Genomic DNA, 26,098 nt, shown 5'->3' with positions numbered 1-26,098 from the left:
ATCTCCACGTCATAAGGTTTCATGAAAAATCTAGAGTTAATCGTAAATTAATGATAGTGGGAAGTCATTTGAAAGAAAGATGTTTAGTGATAATTATTAAAGCTTTCGGTGGAAATGGATTTCATTTAAGAAGGTATGTTCATGTTTTAAAATATTTCTTTGTGAGTATTGATTATGGTTTTAACATTTATTCATCCTATTTGGAATATTTAAAGAATTAGTACGAGTACATCTTTTAGGACAAATCCTAGGTCTAGAGTTTAACTTTTTAACTTGTCTTCTTTTTAAATTCAAATGTGCCTATCATAAAGCTGAAGTGTATAGGAAATTAGCACTATTTTGTAACCGTTGAATGACAAATTAGTTACAAGTTTTCTTGTTCAATTGGTACGGAATGTTTTGAAAGTCCTTTCCTAGAGTTTCAAAACTTACTTTGCGGAATAAGCGTTTTGTAAAATGAATTAAATTGAGACTTTGCTTAATTTTTCCAGTTTATTTTTCTAAATGGAAGTACACCTGTATTTTTTATAAAACAACCGACACTTCCATACTGATTTATTTGTAATCAAAAGGTTAATTTTGAAAGGGTATGCAAAAATAAAAAACATTGATTCAACTGCATTGAAAAAAATATTTATCTTTTCGAACTGTTCAGACAGGGTTCATTTGGTTGGTTTACAACAGCAGTGTCTGTCGGATAACAAAATATGTCAAAGCTATTGTTAGCAAGATAAATATTTTAATAAATCATCGCAGGGTCGTTTTGAATAATTTATAATACTGGGCCCACGGACTGATCTTTGTTCTGCTGAGTGTAAATAATTGATTTAAATTTCAAAAACTTGGTAGCAACAAAAAGCTTTCAGTCGATTGAAATTACCTTTACAAACTTACACAATAACATTCAAACACTTACGAAACTATTTGCACTCAAGTCAACAAATGAAAAATACAAAGCCGTTAAATATCATTACCCTGTTTACGATTATTTAGTCTGTAAATAGCTTAAAAATTGCTCCCTGATGAAACTATGTAAAATGAACCGCTTTCATTATATCACCGAGCCTTAGATCTCAGACTTAAATCTTGCAAATTCTCACTCCACAGTAAGGTTATTTGTCTGGTGATTTCAGCAGAATCGAAACATCCGTATTTCAGAGCGTGATAGAAATCCCCGTAACACAGTCCACCCACAAGTACACCTTTGCTTCATTGACTGTGTCTTGGTAGAAACAATAACGTTTTTGTAAATGTGGATTTATGCATTCACGTTACATATCTTACAATGATGAGAAGGCTGTTTTGTGATATGATTTAAAGACTCGGTGTTATGTACAGACGATAAAACAAAATATGTAAGAGGACAATTATGCAAATATGAATATAACTATTCACCTCAGCCTCGGTCGACTATTTAATAACCATAAACCTGAGCATTGGTCGACTATTGTATACCTATTCACCTCAGCACTAATCGACCATTGTATAACCATTCATCTAGGCACCAGGCGACTATTGTATAACTATTCACCTCAGCATCGGTCTACAATTGTAAAACCATTCGCCCATTGTATAACCATACACCTCAACACTAGTCGCCCATTGTATAACCATACACCTCAACACTAGTCACCCATTGTATAACCATACACCTCAACACTAGTCGCCCATTGTATAACCATACACCTCAACACTAGTCGCCCATTGTATAACCATACACCTCAACACTAGTCGCCCATTGTATAACCATACACCTCAACACTAGTCGCCCATTGTATAACCATACACCTCAACACTAGTCGCAAATAGTACAACAATACACCGCAAGACTAGTCGCCAATAGTACAACAATACACCTCAACACTAGTCGCCCATTGTACAACCATACACCTCAAGACTAGTCGCCAATAGTACAACAATACACCTCAACACTAGTCGCCCATTGTACAACCATACACCTCAACACTAGTCGCCCATTGTATAACCATACACCTCAACACTAGTCGCCCCTTGTATAACCATACACCTCAACACTAGTCGCCCATTGTATAACCATACACCTCAATACTAGTCGACCATTGTACAACCATACACCTCAACACTTGTCGACTTTTGTACAACCATACCCCTCTACACTAGTCGCAAATTGTATAATCATACACCTCAACACTAGTCGCCCATTGTACAACCATACCCATCAACACTATTCGACTATTGTACAACCATACACCTCAACACTAGTCGACCATTGTACAACCATACACCTCTACACTCGTCGACCATAGTACAACCATACACCTCAATACTAGTCGACCATTGTACAACCATACACCTCAACACTAGTCACCCATTGTACAACCATACACCTCAACACTAGTCACCCATTGTACAACCATACACCTCAACACTAGTCGCCCATTGTATAACCATACACCTCAACACTAGTCACCCATTGTACAACCATACACCTCAACACTAGTCGCCCATTGTACAATCATACACCTCAACACTAGTCACCCATTGTACAACCATACACCTCAACACTAGTCGCCCATTGTACAACCATACACCTCAACACTAGTCGACCATTGTACAATCATACACCTCAACACTAGTCACCCATTGTACAACCATACACCTCAACACTAGTCGCCCATTGTACAACCATACACCTCAACACTAGTCGCCCATTGTATAACCATACACCTCAACACTAGAGACTATTGTACAACCATACCCCTCTACACTAGTCGCAAATTGTATAATCATACACCTCAACACTAGTCACCCATTGTACAACCATACACCTCAACACTAGTCGCCCATTGTACAACCATACACCTCAACACTAGTCGCCCATTGTATAACCATACACCTCAACACTAGAGACTATTGTACAACCATACCCCTCTACACTAGTCGCAAATTGTATAATCATACACCTCAACACTAGTCACCCATTGTACAACCATACACCTCTACACTAGCCGCCCATTGTATAACCATACACCTCAACACTAGAGACTATTGTACAACCATACAACTCAACACTAGTCGCTCATTGTAGAACCATACACCTCAACACTAGTCGCCCATTGTACAACCATACACCTCTACACTAGCCGCCCATTGTATAACAATACACCTCAACACTAGAGACTATTGTACAACCATACAACTCAACACTAGTCGCTCATTGTAGAACCATACACCTCAACACTAGTCGCCCATTGTATAACCATACAACTCAACAGTAGTCGACTATTGTATAACCATACACCTCAACACTAGTCACCCATTGTACAACCATACACCTCAACACTAGTCGCCCATTGTACAACCATACACCTCTACACTAGCCGCCCATTGTATAACCATACACCTCAACACTAGAGACTATTGTACAACCATACAACTCAACACTAGTCGCCCATTGTACAACCATACACCTCTACACTAGTCGCCCATTGTATAACCATACACCTCAACACTAGTCGCCCATTGTACAACCATACACCTCAACACTAGTCGCCCATTGTATAACCATACACCTCAACACTAGTCGACTATTGTATAACAATACACCTCAACACTAGTCGCCCATTGTACATTAATACACCTCAACACTAGTCGCCTGTTGTATAATCATACACCTCAACACTAGTCACCTATTGTATAACCATACACCTCAACACTTGTCGCCCATTGTATAATTATACACCTCAACACTTGTCGCCCATTGTATAATCATACACCTCAACATTAGTCGCCCATTGTATAATTATACACCTCAACACTAGTCGCCCATTTGCAACCATACAACTCAACACTAGTCGCCCATTGTACAACCATACACCTCAACACTAGTCACCCATTGTATAACCATACACCTCAACACTAGTCGCCAATTGTATAATCATACACCTCAACATTAGTCGCCCATTGTATAATCATACACCTCAACACTAGTCACCCATTGTATAATCATACACCTCAACACTAGTCACCCATTGTATAATCATACACCTCAACACTAGTCACCCATTGTATAATCATACACCTCAACACTAGTCACCCATTGTATAATCATACACCTCAACACTAGTCACCCATTGTATAATCATACACCTCAACACTTGTCGCCCATTGTATAATCATACACCTCAACACTAGTCACCCATTGTATAATCATACACCTCAACATTAGTCGCCCATTGTATAATCATACACCTCAACACTAGTCGCCCATTTGCAACCATACAACTCAACACTAGTCGCCCATTGTACAACCATACACCTCAACACTAGTCACCCATTGTATAACCATACACCTCAACACTAGTCGCCCATTGTATAACCATATACCTCAACACTAGTCGCCCATTTGCAACCATACAACTCAACACTAGTCGCCCATTGTATAGTCAACACTAGTCGCCCATTGTATAACCATATACCTCAACACTAGTCGCCCATTTGCAACCATACAACTCAACACTAGTCGCCCATTGTATAGTCAACACTAGTCGCCCATTGTATAACCATACACCTCAACACTAGTCACCCATTGTATAATTATACACCTCAACACTAGTCGCCCATTGTAAAATCATACACCTCAACACTAGTCGCCCACTGTACAACTATACACCTCAATACTAGTCGCCCATTGTATAATCATACACCTCAACACTAATCGCCCACTGTACAACCATACACCTCAACACTAGTCGCCCATTGTATAATCATACACCTCAACACTAGTCGCCCACTGTACAACCATACACCTCAACACTAGTCGCCCATTGTATAATCATACACCTCAACACTAGTCACCCATTGTATAATCATACACCTCAACACTAGTCGCCCATTGTATAATCATACACCTCAACACTAGTCGCCCATTGTACAACCATACACCTCAACACTAGTCGCCCATTGTACAACCATACACCTCAACACTAGTCACCCATTGTACAACCATACACCTCAACACTAGTCGCCCATTATATAACCATACCCCTGAACACTAGTCACCCATTTTATAACCATACACCTCAACATAAGTTGCCCATTGTATAACCATACCCCTGAACACTAGTCACCCATTGTATAACCATACACCTCAACACTAGTCACCCATTGTATAACCATACCCCTGAACACTAGTCGCCCATTGTATAACCATACACCTCAACATAAGTTGCCCATTGTATAACCATACCCCTGAACACTAGTCGCCCATTGTATAACCATACACCTCAACACTAGTCACCCATTGTACAACAATACACCTCAACACTAGTCGCCCATTGTACAACCATACACCTCAACACTAGTCACCCATTGTACAACAATACACCTCAACACTAGTCACCCATTGTATAACCATACCCCTGAACACTAGTCGCCCATTGTATAACCATACCCCTGAACACTAGTCGCCCATTGTATAACCATACCCCTGAACACTAGTCGCCCATTGTATAACCATATACCTCAACACTAGTCACCCATTGTACAACCATACACCTCAACACTAGTCGCCCATTGTATAACCATGCCCCTGAACACTAGTCGCCCATTGTACTACCATACACCTCAACACTAGTCGCCCATTGTATAACCATACACCTCAACACTAGTCGCCCATTGTACTACCATACACCTCAACACTAGTCGCCCATTGTACAACCATACACCTCAACACTAGTCGCCCACTGTACTACCATACACCTCAACACTAGTCGCCCATTGTACAACCATACACCTCAACACTAGTCGCCCATTGTACAACCATACACCTCAACACTAGTCGCCCATTGTACAACCATACACCGCAAGACTAGTCGCCAATAGTAAAACAATACATCAACACTAGTCGCCCATTGTACAACCATTCACCTCAAGACTTGTCGCCAATAGTACAACAATACACCTCAACACTAGTCGCCCATTGTATAACCATACACCGCAACACTGGTCGCCCATTGTATAATCATACACCTCAACACTAGTCGCCCATTGTATAACCATACCCCTGAACACTAGTCACCCATTTTATAACCATACACCTCAACATAAGTCGCCCATTGTATAACCATACACCTCAACACTAGTCGCCCATTGTACAACCATACCCCTGAACACTAGTCACCCATTGTATAATCATACACCTCAACACTAGTCGCCCATTGTATAACCATACCCCTGAACACTAGTCGCCCATTGTATAACCATACCCCTGAACACTAGTCACCCATTGTATAATCATACACCTCAACACTAGTCGCCCATTGTACAACCATACCCCTGAACACTAGTCACCCATTGTATAACCATACACCTCAACACTAGTCGCCCATTGTACAACCATACCCCTGAACACTAGTCACCCATTGTATAACCATACACCTCAACACTAGTCGCCCATTGTATAACCATACCCCTGAACACTAGTCGCCCATTGTATAACCATATACCTCAACACTAGTCACCCATTGTACAACCATACACCTCAACACTAGTCGCCCACTGTACTACCATACACCTCAACACTAGTCGCCCATTGTACAACCATACACCTCAACACTAGTCGCCCATTGTACAACCATACACCTCAACACTAGTCGCCCATTGTACAACCATACACCGCAAGACTAGTCGCCAATAGTAAAACAATACACCTCAACACTAGTCGCCCATTGTACAACCATTCACCTCAAGACTAGTCGCCAATAGTACAACAATACACCTCAACACTAGTCGCCCATTGTATAACCATACACCGCAACACTGGTCGCCCATTGTATAATCATACACCTCAACACTTGTCGCCCATTGTACAACCATACACCTCAACACTAGTCGCCCATTGTATAACCATACACCTCAACACTACCCGCCCATTGTACAACCATATACCTCAACACTAGTCGCCCACTGTACAACCATACACCGCAACACTAGTCGCCCATTGTACAACCATACACCGCAACACTTGTCGCCCATTGTATAATCATACACCTCAACCCTAGTCACCCATTGTACAATCATACACCTCAACACTTGTCGCACATTGTATAACCATACACCTCAACACTAGTCGCCCATTGTACAACCATACACCTCAACACTAGTCGCCCATTGTATAACCATACACCTCAACGCTAGTCGCCCATTGTACAACCATACACCTTAACACTAGTCGCCCATTGTATAACCATACACCGCAACACTAGTCGCCCATTGTATAGCCATACACCGCAACACTAGTCGCCCACTGTACAACCATACACCGCAACACTAGTCGCCCATTGTATAATCATACAACTCAACACTTGTCGCCCATTGTATAATCATACACCTCAACACTAGTCACCCATTGTATAACCATTCACCTCAACACTAGTCGCCCATTGTATAATCATACACCTCAACACTAGTCGCCCATTGTACAACCATACACCTCAACACTAGTCGCCCATTGTACAACCATACACCTCAACACTAGTCTCCCATTGTATAACCATACCCTTGAACACTAGTCGCCCATTGCATAACCATACACCTCAACACTGGACACCCATTGTAGAACCATACACCTCAACACTAGTCGCCCATTGTACAACCATACACCTCAACACTAGTCGCCCATTGTACAACCATACAACTCAACACTAGTCGCCCATTGTACAACCATACACCTCAACACTAGTCGCCCCTTGTATAACCATACACCTCAACACTAGTCGCCCATTGTATAATCATACACCTCAACACTAGTCGCCCACTGTACAACCATACACCTCAATACTAGTCGCCCATTGTATAACCATACCCCTGAACACTAGTCACCCATTGTATAACCATACACCTCAACACTAGTCGCCCATTGTATAACCATACCCCTGAACACTAGTCGCCCATTGTATAACCATATACCTCAACACTAGTCACCCATTGTAGAACCATACACCTCAACACTAGTCACCCATTGTACAACCATACACCTCAACACTAGTCGCCCACTGTACTACCATACACCTCAACACTAGTCGCCCATTGTACAACCATACACCTCAACACTAGTCGCCCATTGTACAACCATACACCTCAACACAAGTCGCCCATTGTACAACCATACACCGCAAGACTAGTCGCCAATAGTAAAACAATACACCTCAGCACTAGTCGCCCATTGTACAACCATTCACCTCAAGACTAGTCGCCAATAGTACAACAATACACCATAACACTAGTCGCCCATTGTATAACCATACACCACAACACTGGTCGCCCATTGTATAATCATACACCTCAACACTAGTCGCCCATTGTACAACCATACACCTCAACACTAGTCGCCCATTGTATAACCATACACCTCAACACTACCCGCCCATTGTACAACCATACACCTCAACACTAGTCGCCCATTGTATAACCATACACCTCAACACTAGTCGCCCACTGTACAACCATACACCGCAACACTAGTCGCCCATTGTACAACCATACACCGCAACACTAGTCGCCCATTGTATAACCATGCCCCTCAACACTAGTCGCCCATTGTACAACCATACACCGCAACACTAGTCACCCATTGTACAATCATACACCTCAACACTAGTCGCCCATTGTATAACCATACACCTCAACACTAGTCGCCCATTGTACAACCATACACCGCAACACTAGTCACCCATTGTATAACCATGCCCCTCAACACTAGTCACCCATTGTATAATCATACACCTCAACACTAGTCACCCATTGTACAATCATACACCTCAACACTAGTCGCCCATTGTATAACCATACACCTCAACACTAGTCGCCCATTGTACAACCATACACCGCAACACTAGTCACCCATTGTATAACCATACACCTCAACACTAGTCACCCATTGTATAACCATACACCTCAACACTAGTCGCCCATTGTACAACCATACACCTCAACACTAGTCGCCCATTGTACAACCATACACCGCAACACTTGTCGCCCATTGTATAATCATACACCTCAACACTAGTCACCCATTGTACAATCATACACCTCAACACTAGTCACCCATTATATAACCATACCCCTGAACACTAGTCGCCCATTGTACAACCATACACCTCAACACTAGTCGCCCATTGTACAACCATACACCTCAACACTAGTCGCCCATTGTACAACCATACACCTCAACACTAGTCGCCCCTTGTATAACCATACACCTCAACACTAGTCGCCCATTGTATAACCATACACCTCAATACTAGTCGACCATTGTACAACCATACACCTCAACATTTGTCGACTTTTGTACAACCATACCCCTCTACACTAGTCGCAAATTGTATAATCATAAACCTCAACACTAGTCGCCCATTGTACAACCATACCCCTCAACACTAGTCGACCATTGTACAACCATACACCTCAACACTAGTCTCCCATTGTATAACAATACACCTCTACACTCGTCGACCATAGTACAACCATACACCTCAATACTAGTCGACCATTGTACAACCATACACGTCAGCACTAGTCACCCATCGTACAACCATACACCTCAACACTAGTCGCCCATTGTACAACCATACACCTCTACACTAGTCGCCCATTGTATAACCATACACCTCAACACTAGAGACTATTGTACAACCATACAACTCAACACTAGTCGCTCATTGTAGAACCATACACCTCAACACTAGTCGCCCATTGTATAACCATACAACTCAACAGTAGTCGACTATTGTATAACCATACACCTCAACACTAGTCGCCCATTGTACAACCATACACCTCAACACTAGTCGCCCATTGTACAACCATACACCTCTACACTAGTCGCCCGTTGTATAACTATACACATCAACACTTGTCGACCATTGTATAATTATACACCTCAACACTAGTCGCCCATTTGCAACCATACAACTCAACACTAGTCGCCCATTGTACAACCATACACCTCAACACTAGTCACCCATTGTACAACCATACACCTCAACACTAGTCACCCACTGTACTACCATGCACCTCAACACTAGTCGCCCATTGTATAATCATACACCTCAACACTAGTCACCCATTGTATAATTATACACCTCAACACTAGTCGCCCATTGTATAATCATACACCTCAACACTAGTCGCCCACTGTACAACCATACACCTCAATACTAGTCGCCCATTGTATAATCATACACCTCAACACTAATCGCCCACTGTACAACCTAACACTTCAACACTAGTCGCCCATTGTATAATCATACACCTCAACACTAGTCGCCCACTGTACAACCATACACCTCAACACTAGTCGACTATTGTACAACCATTCACCTCAACACTAGTCGCCTATTGTACAACCATACACCTCAACACTAGTCGCCTATTGTATAACCATACACCTCAACACTAGTCGCCCATTGTACAACCATACCCCTCAACACTAGTCACCCATTGTACAACCATACCCCTCAACACTAGTCGCCTATTGTACAACCATACACCTCAACACTAGTCACCCATTGTACAACCATACCTCTCAACACTAGTCGCCCATTGTACAACCATACACCTCAACACTAGTCGCCCATTGTACAACCATACACCTCAACACTAGTCGCCTATTGTACAACCATACCTCTCAACACTAGTCGCCTATTGTACAACCATACACCTCAACACTAGTCACCCATTGTACAACCATACCTCTCAACACTAGTCGCCCATTGTACAACCATACACCTCAACACTAGTCGCCCATTGTACAACCATACACCTCAACACTAGTCGCCCATTGTACAACCATACCTCTCAACACTAGTCGCCTATTGTATAATCATACCCCTCTACACTAGTCGCCCATTGTACAACCATACACCTCAACACTAGTCGCCCATTGTACAATCATACACCTCAACACTAGTCGCCCATTGTACAACCATACACCTCAACACTAGTCGCCCATTGTACAACCATACACCTCAACACTAGTCACCCATTGTACAACCATACACCGCAACACTAGTCACCCATTGTACAACCATACCCCTCAACACTAGTCGCCCATTGTATAACCATACACCTCAACACTAGAGACTATTGTACAACCATACCCCTCAACACTAGTCACCCATTGTACAACCATACACCGCAACACTAGTCACCCATTGTACAACCATACCCCTCAACACTAGTCGCCTATTGTACAACCATACACCTCAACACTAGCCGCCCATTGTATAACCATACACCTCAACACTAGTCACCCATTGTACAACCATACCCCTCAACACTAGTCGCCTATTGTACAACCATACACCTCAACACTAGTCGCCTATTGTATAACCATACACCTCAACACTAGTCGCCCATTGTACAACCATACACCTCAACACTAGTCGCCCATTGTACAACCATACACCTCAACACTAGTCGCCCATTGTACAACCATACACCTCAACACTAGTCGCCCATTGTACAACCATACACCTCAACACTAGTCACCCATTGTACAACCATACACCTCAACACTAGTCGCCTATTGTATAATCATACACCTTAACACTAGTCACCCATTGTATAACCATACACATCAACACTTGTCACCCATTGTATAATCATACACCTCAACACTAGTCACCGATTGTGTAATCATACACCTCAACACTAGTCGCCCATTGTATAATCATACACCTCAACACTAGTCGCCCATTGTATAATCATACACCTCAACACTAGTCGCCCATTGTACAACCATACCCCTCAACACTAGTCACCCATTGTATAACCATACCCCTCAACACTAGTCACCCATTGTACAACCATACACCTCAACACTAGTCGCCCATTATATAACCATACCCCTGAACACTAGTCACCCATTGTATAACCATACACCTCAACACTAGTCGCCCATTGTATAACCATACCCCTGAACACTAGTCACCCATTGTATAACCATACACCTCAACACTAGTCACCCATTGTACAACCATACCCCTGAACACTAGTCACCCATTGTATAACCATACACCTCAACACTAGTCGCCCATTGTATAACCATACCCCTGAACACTAGTCACCCATTGTATAACCATACACCTCAACACTAGTCGCCCATTGTATAACCATACCCATGAACACTAGTCGCCCATTGTACAACCATACACCTCAACACTAGTCACCCATTGTAGAACCATACACCTCAACACTAGTCGCCCATTGTACAACCATACACCTCTACACTAGTCGCATGCTGTACTACCATACACCTCAACACTAGTCGCCCATTGTACAACCATACACCTCAACACTAGTCGCCCATTGTACAACCATACACCTCAACACTAGTCGCCCATTGTACAACCATACACCGCAAGACTAGTCGCCAATAGTACAACAATACACCTCAACACTAGTCGCCCATTGTACAACCATACACCTCAACACTAGTCGCCCATTGTACAACCGTACACCTCAACACTAGTCGCGCATTGTATAACCATACACCGCAACACTGGTCGCCCATTGTATAATCATACACCTCAACACTAGTCGCCCATTGTACAACCATACACATCAACACTAGTCGCCCATTGTATAACCATACACCTCAACACTAGTCGCCCATTGTACAACCATACACCTCAACACTAGTCGCCCATTATATAACCATACACCTCAACACCAGTCGCCCACTGTACAACCATACACCGCAACACTAGTCGCCCATTGTACAACCATACACCGCAACAATTGTCGCCCATTGTATACTCATACACCTCAACACTAGTCACTCATTGTACTATCATACACCGCAACACTAGTCGCCCATTGTATAATCATACAACTCAACACTTGTCGCCCATTGTATAATCATACACCTCAACACTAGTCACCCATTGTATAACCATTCACCTCAACACTAGTCGCCCATTGTATAATCATACACCTCAACACTAGTCGCCCATTGTACAACCATACACCTCAACACTAGTCGCCCATTGTACAACCATACACATCAACACTAGTCCCCCATTGTATAACTATACCCCTGAACACTAGTCGCCCATTGTATAACCATACACCTCAACACTAGTCACCCATTGTAGAACCATACACCTCAACACTAGTCGCCCATTGTAAAACCATACACCTCAACACTAGTCGCCCATTGTACAACCACACCTCAACACTAGTCGCCCATTGTAAAACCATACACCTCAACACTAGTCGCCCATTGTACAACCATACACCTCAACACTAGTCGCCCATTGTATAACCATACACCTCAACACTTGTCGCCCATTGTATAATTATACGCCTCAACACTTGTCGCCCATTGTATAATCATACACCTCAATACTAGTCACCCATTGTATAACCATACACCTCAACATTAGTCACCCATTGTACAACCATACACCTCAACACTAGTCGACTATTGTACAACCATACACCTCAACACTAGTCACCTATTGTATAACCATACACCACAACACTAGTCGCCCATTGTACAACCATACACCTCAACACAAGTCGACTATTGTACAACCATACACCTCAACACTAGTCCCCCATTGTATAACCATACACCTCAACATTAGTCGCCCATTGTATAATCATACACCTCAACACTATTCGCCCATTGTACAACCATACACCTCTACACTAGTCGCCCATTGTACAACCATACACCTCAACACTAGTCGCCCATTGTATAACCATACACCTCAACACTAGTCGCCCATTGTAGAACCATACACCTCAACACTAGTCGCCCACTGTACAACCATATACCTCAACACTAGTCGCCCACTGTACAATCATACACCGCAACACTAGTCGCCCATTGTATAACCATACACCTCAACACTAGTCACCCATTGTATAACCATACACCTCAACACTAGTCGACCATTGTATAACCATACACCTCAACACTAGTCGCCCACTGTACAACCATATACCTCAACACTAGTCGCCCACTGTACAATCATACACCGCAACACTAGTCGCCCATTGTATAACCATACACCTCAACACTAGTCACCCATTGTATAACCATACACCTCAACACTAGTCACCCATTGTACAACCATACACCTCAACACTAGTCGACCATTGTATAACCATGCCCCTGAACACTTGTTGACTATTATACAACCATACACGTCAGCACTAGTCGCCCAATGTACAACCATACACCGCAACACTAGTCGCCCACTGTATAACCATACACCTCAACACTAGTCGCCCACTGTACAGCCATACACCGCAACACTAGTCGCCCACTGTATAACCATACACCGCAACACTAGTCGCCCACTGTACAACCATACACCGCAACACTAGTCGACCATTATACAACCATACACGTCAGCACTAGTCACCCATTGTACAACCATACACCGCAAGACTAGTCGCCCATTGTATAACCATACACCGCAAGACTAGTCGACCATTGTACAACCATACACCGCAACACTAGTCGACCATTGTACAACCATCCACGTCAGCACTAGTCGCCCATTGTATGAAAATACACCTCAAATCCAGTCGAAAATTGTACAACCTTACACCTTAACACCAGTCGCCCATTGTTTAACCATACACCTCAACTCCAGTTGACAAACTTACAATCTTACACCTCAACAGCAGTCCACTATTGTATAACCATCCATCCATATCCTATATAATTTATTATTACACCTATACGCCTTAGTCTAACTTATTATACATATACACCTCAGTCGACTTTTGTATACTTATACACCTCAGTCGACTTTTGTATACCTTTACATCTAAAAACCAGTGGACTATGGTATAGCCATTTATCTCAGCACCTTCAGCAAATGTTTGAAGTCATGTTAAAATTATCTTATTTGCCTACATGCTTTCAGGACTTAGCCAGTATTTAAGTCAAAAAGTTAAGGACATGTATCAAAACACATTTTTATATCCCAGGAGCAGGGTAGATCCACGCTTGTCACCGAAGATTCAGCTGCATTTAAAGATTACAAAAATATTGTAAAGCACAAATTTATTTATCACTCGCAATGCTGTATTTAACCTTTAAGGACTATGTTAAAATTTCATGATAAAACGTTCAGAAACGTTGTGAATATGACGGCGTTCGTGTTGTCTTTTTAATATCTTTAACAAAAATATTGGTCACACAATTTAAACATGCTATTGAGGGTAATTTCGATTTTATCGACTATGTTTTTATAGATAGAAAAACTAAACTAGTTATAATTGATCAAATAATAAAAATCAATATCAGGTATGAAAAGTATATTGTTCGCTTCATGATCACGGTAGCAAAAAGTTAGCTGTTTAAAATGGTATGCACGGTCTGAGTAATAAAGAATTTTCGAATGAAGACCGGTGTGGATATTTATTTTGATATGAGTCTAACGAATATCTCTTTCTGGTGAAAACATAGCAATTAAAGCGTTTATGGCTTTGAACAAAATCGTGACGTTTGCTCCGCCCAAAGTGCCTATCAAATTAAGTGCAGCAATTATACCCAGTCAACCAACTTCAAACATTAAAAAAGCCGTCTGCCAGTGTCAGAAACTACGCGTATTCTTTAATGTAAACAAGTGGAACTAAACACTACTCATTCACCCGCGTATGGTCTATTTATGCACATTTTGTAATGGTTTAACATAAGCCGTCCTGTTAATTAATAAACTTTGATAACGCTTTTTTAAGTGCCAAAAATTGTTCGATATCGGTTTTGTGTCGCCACTATATGACTAGAGCGTTATAACCATGATTTAATTAGCTGATTGCTAAGTTTATTTACAAATAGTAGTCTGTATGACAGTAGGAAAGGATTACCCATTAGTAAAGACAAACAAGATTAAGGGCTGATTTTGATTTAAATAGCTAAATTTCAACCCTGGAAATACGGTGACGATTCTTTCTCGGGAAAAATAAATAACACTCACATCTGATTAAGGTATGTTTGAAATTAAATGTAATTTGTTTCCCTTGAATATTTGATTTTACAAAAGTGTTCATTTTTGAACGCGTTTCGACAAGTGTTTTATGTTCACTATTCGTTCAAATCGCCAAGATGAAAGAACATATAGTTAAGTAGGTGCTGCAAACAACACAACGTACATTGAAATTTACCAGAACTGATGGTGTTTTAATGGTCGGTTTCACTATCAGAAGCTGGTTTAAAAGATGGGTGCCGATAACCTTCTGACGTACATGATAGGAAACGGGAGTACGTATGTTTATTGATCAAGGGCTGGCCTTAAAATTGAGAGGGGTGACACACACCTTATTAACAAACACTTTCATTTAAATGTGTCCATTTTCATTCGCTCAGAATTTTATAACTCCGCACATCTACACATAACTTAACTGTTCGTTTTTCGGAACATGATTCAAAACAGGCCAGTGGAAATTTGAACATTACAGTGTAACTTCTAAATACGTGAACTTTCATTGTATAACTCTGCGTTTGTATTGGGAAATTCATATTTTCTTCTATAAAGACTTTCTCAATTTTGTTTTTGCTTTATGATCAGTTACCAAATATCATATGTTATGGAATAGTTTAAACCGCCTCAGAAGCGCAAGCAGGAATTCTTCCCAGCATGTTATCTATTTCAAAACGGGATTAAAATATACAGTATTGTGTTAGTTTTCAAATATCCCAGATAATACATTTTTATTCATGCATGCAGCGTTGGAAATAACATTGCGAAATGAAGTTTGGCTTATCAACGGTATAGGGGTTAATGTGTCCTATTTACAGGAATAAGCATGAGATAACAATAACCTCATAGGTCGTTATATTATACACACTTCTATTCAAATTGTTCAGGAAATGTGTCAGTAAGCGTGTCATTTGATAACAAGTTCAAGTTCAAAGTTTATTGGCAAAGATCGGCAAACAAATGCCTATGGCCATTAAACACATAGTCATGGTGATAATATACACAAATAGAAACACACAAACATTCAGTAGTATAGTACAGATCATAATACAAAAAAGACACAAAAACATAAAGCAAAAAAACAACAAAAACAAACAAACAAAAACATAATAATACTACTTGATTTATACTTAATTATTTCAGTAAATTTTAGAAACAGTTAAGGTTCCAGGGTAGATTTTCTTAATTCTATTGCAAATTTGATAAATCTTACAGTATTAAGTAACTTACTAGTTGATTTGTTTAGTAAAACAGATTTTAACATATTTATAGAAGGACAGGAGGTGTTGCCTAAGTAAGTTTGTCTCAATCTATTGTATAGTGTACAACATAACATAAAATGATACTCGTCTTCTATCATATTTGAAGAACAACATTTACATTTTCTGTCAGCTCTGGCAGTACCAATATATCTACCAGTTTCAATTTCAAGATTATGTGCTGATAATCTAAAACACGTCATATATTTTCTTAGCCTATCATTTTTAATTTGTACAAGATAATTTACAAAAGAAATTTTTTCTTTAAGTTTACAATACAATGAAAGTTTTGGCATACTATTTATAGAAGCATCCCATTCTTGAATAAACTGATCACGAATTCTACATTTAAGTGAAGGAATATAATTGATGTTTACATCGAAGTTTAGTCTTATATCCATAAAACCAAGATGATCAATAATGGAATTTATGCTCTTTGCCCAAGAAGAATTATTAATATAAGCATTCAAATCATTATATACCATATGTATTGGTGAATTAACATTTTTCTTTACTTTTAACCAAAATTTAACAGATCGTTCCTTGCATAAAATGGATAAAGGAAATCTGCCAAGCTCACCATATACAGCAGCGTTAGGGGTTTGTTGCTTTACACCTAAAATATACTTAAGAAATCTAATGTGTAGCTTGTCAACTTCCTTAAAGTTATATACCCCCCATACCTCTGAACCGTACAGTAAAATTGGAACAACCATAGCGTCAAACAAAGACAATTTGGTTTTAACATCGAGATGAACTTTGTCAAACAATGACAAGAGACTATGGTAGGCCTTTAGAGCTTGATCATTTAGCATTTTTACTGCATGTGACATATTGCCTGTATAATGAAAGTTAACACCTAAATAAGTAAAGCTATCTACTATATTTACCAATTCATTGTTAATATAGAATTGTACATTTCTAGCTTGCTTCCGTTTTTCAAAAACACAAATTTTAGTTTTATTTACATTGATTTTTAAACCCCATTTAACAGAATAATGGTAAATAGCATCCATCTGGGCTTGTAAACTTGCTGGATCTGTGGTAAAAATACAATATCATCAGCGAATAAAATCATATACATTGATAAAAGTTCTAAATCCTTAGTAGTAAATGCTTGAAAATTTAAATTCTCAAAGATATCATTTATAAACAATATAAATAAAAGGGGAGAGAGAGGTTCTCCTTGTTTCAGACCGACTGTTACGTCGAAAAATTGGGAAAATTCCAACTCGCCAGCAGAGCATAGTTTAACACATGACTGTACGTCATTATAAATACAGTTGATCATGTTGGTCATTTTACAGCTAATTCCTGTTTGAATTAACTTGATCCATAACGCATCTCTATTTATCGTATCAAAGGCTCTCTGGTAATCAATAAATACACACCAAAGCTTTGACTTGTTGTTTAATACATTTTGGATAATAGCGTGTAAAAGAAAAATGGCATCAGCTGTAGAATGCTTATCACGAACACCAAACTGGCAATCACTAAACTTATTGTTCAGTTCGCACCAACTATTTATTCTATTCCTCAAAACTAAAGAAAATATTTTAGAAGTAACATTAACTAATGTAATACCTCTGTAATTAGCAGGATCCGATGTATCCCACTTCTTGAATATTGGGACAATAGATCCCTTAGACCAAGATTTAGGGTAAACACAATTGTCATATATATAATCAAAGATAGTGCATAAATATGGTGAAATAAAATCATTCGCATCTATGAAAAAGTCCGCTACATTATTATCGTAGTCACATGATTTGTAACGGGACATCAGTTTTATAGTTTTACTAATCTCCTCAATGGTAATAGCGCAGTCGAGTTGATCAATATTCAGAGTATCGTTTCTAACGTAATCGTGATCATCCCTATTAAATTGCCCTTCAGTACAATTTGATACTTTAGAAAAATGTTTTAAAAAGTCATCAGCATTTACAGAATTATTGCTGCTTGAGGTACTTCTGAATTTTTTAATATATTTACAAAATTTGCGTGGAGAAGATGTACTCATTTTAGACAATTTTGATTTTTCCTGGCTATAAAACAATCCTTTAGATTTTCTCTTAGCTGCAGCAAAATTACGTCGTGCAGTAAGAAAAGCAATCTTATTTATATCACTGTTATTTAGAGACAATAATCTCTTGGCTTTTAAAAATAAATCCTTGCTCTTTTTACAATTTTCATCAAACCAAGGACATTTGTATCGGGATTTTGAAGCCTTTGTAGCATATGTTTTACCAAAGCATTTAAACGATATATCGTAAACAGTATTTTAAAATGTTTCCATACAATCATCAAGAGACATATTACCAGACAACAAATCAGTATTTATTTCATTAAATAACTCGGAATTTTTATGTAAATTCTCATAAAATATGTCGCTTTGTTCTGTATTCCAAACTACTTTATTTTTGTGCACAGAACTATAATCAATCAACGTATTATGAATATTTATACTAAACGTAATCGGGCAATGATCCGATAACTCGGACAGGTCTAAAACATGCATATTAGTAACCGAGTTATAACACTCATGCTTACAAATTAGATAGTCAACCGTGATAACAATTAGCAGAAGTGCTTGTTATATAACGACTCTTGACTGATCCTATACACATATTTATGTTGTTCATTTAACATTTCAGGTTATCCATGACCATTTGACGAAACAATGTTATCTTTGGTACGTGACGTGTTTGTTTTACTTAAAAAATAATAATTGTAATAAAATGTGAATGCGAATCATATACAGATGCATTACTCAAGTTACACTCTCACCATTTTTACATTTTTTTATCATTTGTCTTGGAAAGAGCAAAATATTGCGTGCAAAGAAATGGTATAAGATTGCAGACAAAAAATCATCTCGTATATTTTCATATTTCCGTTCGAAAATTAATGTTTTATGGCTTAAACCCTACTAACGGCTTAAGAAAAATGCCTAAAACATCAATTTAAAACTTAAATATTAAAATCTGCTATCTCATTTTGTCAGAATTTTGTTATCTGTTTCATATTACATTTATCCTAAAAGGGAACTGGTTTTAAATGAGATAGTCGTTTGATTGATTTAACCTTAAGTTATACGAAAAATGCTTTTTTTTGGATAATGGTCACTATAACGGCCGTAAAAATAGATCATGCATGCATTACATTTCCTGTGATGGTATCATTCTTCATTGAACGTATTGCCATCCCGGATGTTAGTCTGTGCTTGCTTCATAAATAATGATGACATTAGCTTGATGACATTAGCTTTTATTAAATAAATTAACAATAAATGGAGGTTGCATTTATTTTTCAGTTGTTCGAGTATTTTTTCCAAGGTCTTGTGTTGTGCATACTTCTCGCACTGGGTTATCTTTATCTGACGAGAAAAGAAGAGAAACATGGAAATAACAGACGAACACAGTCAGGTATGTTTGGTCAAATTTCAAATGCTATGTTAATTCATATGCTATATGTATAAAAGCTTGATAATACGCCATCACCGTTTCTCTCAGGAAATTAGTTGAACACAAGCATTTGACATTGTAGTATTCAGCAAACAATTAGCCTTTTATCTAAATATATTTTTGCTTGTTTGCTTGACAAGCCTCAAACGTTAACATTATCACAATTATCAAGATAACATTACTAGCCAATTAAGGGCCCAGGTCTGAGATAAAACCATTAGCCATGTTTTCTAGAGACCGAAACATTTAAATCTAGGCCATCGCTGCCATTGAAACAATCATCTAAACTTATATTTATTTTCTTTCTACCGATAGGTTTGGCCACAGATAGCGACTTCGAGGAGGATCAGATTAATGATTTAGAAACGGTATGTATCAAATGATTTTTCCACGTATAAAAATACATCTCACAAGAAGAAAAATAAGGTATAGAAATACTAGGGATTATTGTTTGTAGTTACTTATCCTTGATCAAAACACCCCCTTTTGAACCAGAATATGTTGCAAAAATATTTTATTTGAAATTTAAAAAAGTTTGCAGACGTTTAAAAAAGATATATTTAAAAATAAACACATGACTGGTTATTAGAAAAATGGTAATCTTGTTCTTTAAACGTTTTCCTGATTTTGAAGCTGCATGTTCGAGCTCTTGCTTTCATACAAAACAAATTACATACGAAAACAAATATTCGAACATAAATACTATGTTATGTCATTGTTCATTTTTTAACTGTTTGCCGATGTAATACGTAATACGAAAACTATTCCCGGAAAGTTTACACAACTATTAACAATTAACTTACGATTTTTGACCCCACTCAGCCTCAAAATATGTCAACAACCTACCGAGATTACCTGGAAAACAGTCTGTCTTTAAGCGAATCGGACTGGCCTCTGAATGTGATGGATGACTGAATAGCCATGTATCATGGATCAAACTTTAAAACGAAGAACACATGACTTTTATCCCATGAATATCCGCAATTGTTTTGCGTTCACGTTCGACCTTTCAATGTTTTATTAATTAAATGGCGGCGTAGAAATTTGGTCATGTATTCATGCCTGGTTTAATTTAAAGCGCGTTCGTGCATTAACTGTTATTATTTGAAACAAAGATGCATTATTAAAAGTTCATTGTTTAATTTTCATAAAATATGTGGGCTAAAACGACTAGATAATTAATTATAAACATTTATTGGAGAACATTTTATCTATGAGCCGGAAATAGAAAATAGACACTACGTCATCAGCTATAATTTTGCGTGAGAGGCATCCCGAGGGTAGCGATGTATAAAGCACTATTTTCAAGGAAGTCGAAATTTAGAATACGAAAAAGTAATAAAAATTCAGAAATAACCATTAAAGCAACATAATTTTATTTCACTCCAGATCATAGAACAACTGTCTTTTTTCGCTCGTGACTTCGCTACTCGTTTACATATGATTTATTTGCTATGTCACTATGAAATAACATTCGATCTGACACTGAAATCAACAAATATCATTATAATATTTGAACTGTAATAAAAAACAAATATTGGTAAGAGATTGAGGATAAAAGCAGAGACCAACGAGGTAAATGTTTGTACTTCAAAGTATTTACCATTTATGATAATATTGTTTAGTTATTAGACTCAACTAGTTGTTTAAATAGCGAAAATATTAAAATAAAACATGTTTTATATCGAAACAACTAGGACAAAAATGCCTGGACCGAAGATCAAACAAAGAGGTGTGAAGCTATAGCCAAAGAGAGTGGTATCCATGCACTTCAAGAGATGATACATTGCAACTTAAACAAATGGCAAAACATAAATGTAATCTTTGCTGTCATCGGAGAAACAGGAGCGGGAAAGTCATCATTCATCAATGCAATGTTACGACAAAAGGCTGGGGAAAAAGGCAGTGCACGTGTGGGATGCACACAGACAACCTTGAAGCGCAATGAATACCAACATCCAAAGCATAAATCACTATCGTTTTGGGACCTGCCCGGTGTTGGAACTTCCAAATTTCCGAAGGACACATATCTTGTAGACATTAGATTTAAAATGTATGACTTTTTCATAATGGTGACGAGTGGAAGTTTTACTGAAAATGAGTTGTGGCTTATAAAAGAAATTGAGAAACGCGGAAGAAAATTCTATTTCGTAAGAACGAAAATCGATCTTGATATATTGAATGATAGCACAATCAACCCTGACGATCACGATTCGAAAAAATTACAAGGCGAAATTAGAGACTCAATACACACTCAACTGTCGAAGGACGGAGTGTCGAACAAAATTATTTTTCTTATTGACAATAACTGGAATGCTAGACGAAGTATTCCATGTGAATCATACGACTTCGAAATACTGATGGAACGACTGATTGCAGACGTTCCGAAATTAAAAAGGCAGACTCTGATTTTCTCGTTGTCAGCTATCAGTTTGAACCTGATGAATGAAAAAGTAAAGGCATTGAAATCGAGGATAAAATACGTGGCACTTGCAGCTTCGATGGGCTCATTAGTACCAATCCCAGGCGCTGGCTTCTCCTGTGAAATCGGAGCAATAATTCATGAAGTTCAACTATACAAAGAGCAACTTCAAACAGACGAAAGATCAATGAAAACGTTGGCTGAAAAAATGAATATTAATTTGAATGAACTGTGTCAGAATACAAATGTAAAAACACATGCCATTTATGCAGGTGCAAGTGCTTCACAACGACTTGTCATTGCGCTTTGTGCGGAACTGGCTACATCTGAAGCGGCAGAGAGCGTTTTGAAAGGCGTAGTTCCAATTCTTGGAAACGTCATATCCGCAATGGCAAGCATTCCTATATGCGCCTTTACACTTCAAAAGCTTCTCAAAAGGTGCGAGGAAGAGGCTATGAGGGTTCAAAATGAATTTGAGAAATGGTCGGTTACGGCTGCTGACACTTCTGAATAAAGCTTAATGTTTGCATGATAAAAAGCGCGTACAACTAAATAAAGCAGAATTTTTAATTGACTTATAATTTGTTGAGTACATTTATCAGTTATCACTGTGTATTCATTTTTTAGTTTGATGTTCTTTTCATTTAGTTGTGGAACTTATTGTATTACTTGTGTTTAACAATACTTATAATATTTATTTGTGGTTTATGTGTTTCAGATAAAAAAAATCAACAACATAAGCCAGACAAACATACTTTATCCATTTTAAGAAGCATTCTTTGATTGAATCAAATTGTATGCTACTTTTTAATGTGACCGTAATTAGGGCTTGATTTTACGATTTTATATTTTTGGAATATTTGCTTTGATCTTTACGTAAAACATGTCGTTCATAAAGAAAGTTAAACAAAAATAAACAGAAATGTAAAATTAAGATCAAGGAAACAAAACAATCATGTCATATAAAAAGCCCGAAAACGGTTTTGCCAGGAAAAAATGCATATTGATATGGCACTTGGATATAACGAATGTACATACATGGTGTTCCTTTTCCTGTCCACTATATATATTGATTGTATTTACAAAGATGTTTGCTACGATTATATAAGTTTGGTCTTTGGAACGGACTGCACATACGTGCATAGGACAGTAATAAGAGATCGAACCAGCAGTCTTCGTTCAACGGACAGACACTCTACAGAGTCCCTATAAAGGCTAGCTCAATAGCGGACAGTATAAGGCCCGATTTAAAATGTTCGTAGGTTACTCTCATATGAGATAAGCACAGTGCTTGTTTGTCGGTCGTCCGATAAATCCCATTTCTTTCCAAAATAAAGATTCAACTTGTATATTTCATTGAACAATGTATATTTATAATTGATTTCGTACATGACTTTTGAAGACTGGGAAAGACGATTAAAGATAAAAAAAATAACTGCTACAAATGCTTACATATAATTGCATCTCTGACTTAATTTTGTTTTAAGAAAAGAATGGTGTATAAGAAGCAAACGATTTACTTTTTAAAACGATATGTTATCGAACAATAAAACACACTTATTGACATTTTGTTTTTAAATAAACATGATTCAATAAGGAAATCGTGTGTACATCAAAAACTTGAAGGTAAAGATGCTTAATAAGTATTGGATGATCAAATATAGTAAAACTGCGATCGCTCGAGGACGGCCGGGACCGAGCCAAAACCTCGAGGGAATCGATGTTTCGTACGGCCCGAATTTAAACTTTCCAGTCTGTTATGAAATATCTTTCAGTGTATTCTAAGTTTGAAGTCGTCAAACCGACTGTTTACTATGACACCGAGTATGTGTTGCGCTGTGGAAATCGCTCATTTGTTCAAAGGCTGTCGTATACTAAATCTAAAAAATATCAATAAATGAATAAATAGAAAAGTTGCCATATTGCAAAGCAAAATGACAAAGGAATTCTTTTCAGAGATTCCGATTTTGGATTGATATTGTAGTGTTTATTCATATTTATTACTCATTTACATTTCTCACAATTAACTTCTCGTCATTAAGTTTTCATAATTATCTTCTCAAATGCCCTTATCAACTACTAACGGTCATGCGTACACAGTGATAAACGGCTAATCACTCCTTATCAAATTGCCTTTCAACTGTCTTTGCAATTTTTACAACTTGCGAAATTTAAACACCTAGCAATTGTTTGTTTATTTTAAACACGCGTTCGGGAAAAGGTGTGAAATTATGACCTCGAGGGAGCCATAAGGTTTTGTGCATGATTTGTGTACTTGGGACTGACTATATTGCTCGACTCCTCAACATATTTAGGTTTCGATGCAGCGTAGGTATATCCTCGACTAACCATGATTAACGGATGTAAGGAATAAATAAAAAATAATAAAGTAGAGCAAAACAATGAAATAATTTAATTACTTTTGTTAGACATGCCATTTATTTCATCAAGTATTTAAGAACAAACGGTCAAAAGTTCACGTAAATAATTTCAACAGAGTACAGACGCTGAAACTAGGCCGCCATCTTGATTCTAGTACCTTGATTCGCGAGCTCTGACGTAATCTAGGTCAGCACGTTTTAATTAAGCCAACACTATTTTAATCAATTGTTTTTTGAGAAAAACAGTCAAACATATCTTTAAAAATGTTAATTTCAAAATTTTAACTTGTTATAAAAGATTTACAGTATTTTGTAAACATAAACATTAAATCATGTCAAATTACTCGTAGTGGGGGATAGTATAATTTACCCCAAAGACAAAACTGTCTCTTTAAGTGTATTTTCAGGGACACTGAACATTCTAGATGACTTTAGGACATACGTGCCTTCCTCTCTGATCATTTTGTACATAAGCATATTTAAGGGCAGTTGGAAATAAATCATGTACTGCTTTATCACTGCTTAGGGATGCACCTAAAACAGAAATTAACACTCACTAATTTCTTTATTTTGACACTAAGACTAT

The 26,098-nt window shown here is 38.4% G+C and overlaps 1 protein-coding gene across 2 annotated transcripts; it reads left to right on the top strand.

The window, feature by feature from the left end:
* LOC128223734 (interferon-inducible GTPase 1-like) lies at nucleotides 1–24,695 on the top strand. 2 transcript variants are annotated; one of them, XM_052933082.1, is made up of 5 exons: nucleotides 1–133; nucleotides 19,900–19,937; nucleotides 20,559–20,670; nucleotides 21,025–21,077; nucleotides 22,407–24,695. In XM_052933082.1, exons 2-5 carry the CDS (start codon nucleotides 19,926–19,928, stop codon nucleotides 23,643–23,645), a joined length of 1,416 nt encoding a protein of 471 aa, XP_052789042.1. In that variant the 5' UTR covers nucleotides 1–133; nucleotides 19,900–19,925; the 3' UTR covers nucleotides 23,646–24,695. The 2 variants fall into 2 exon arrangements, with proteins under 2 accessions (XP_052789042.1, XP_052789043.1); XM_052933083.1 differs by lacking the exon at nucleotides 1–133 and adding an exon at nucleotides 15,855–15,994.
* Nucleotides 24,696–26,098: the final 1,403 nt, after the last annotated feature.

The sequence above is a fragment of the Mya arenaria genome, chromosome 17 (assembly GCF_026914265.1).
Source record: "Mya arenaria isolate MELC-2E11 chromosome 17, ASM2691426v1".
NCBI classification, from domain to species: Eukaryota; Metazoa; Mollusca; class Bivalvia; order Myida; family Myidae; genus Mya; species Mya arenaria.
Note: the sequence above shows the minus strand (reverse complement) of the source record. Positions and strands in the feature narration are given on the sequence as shown.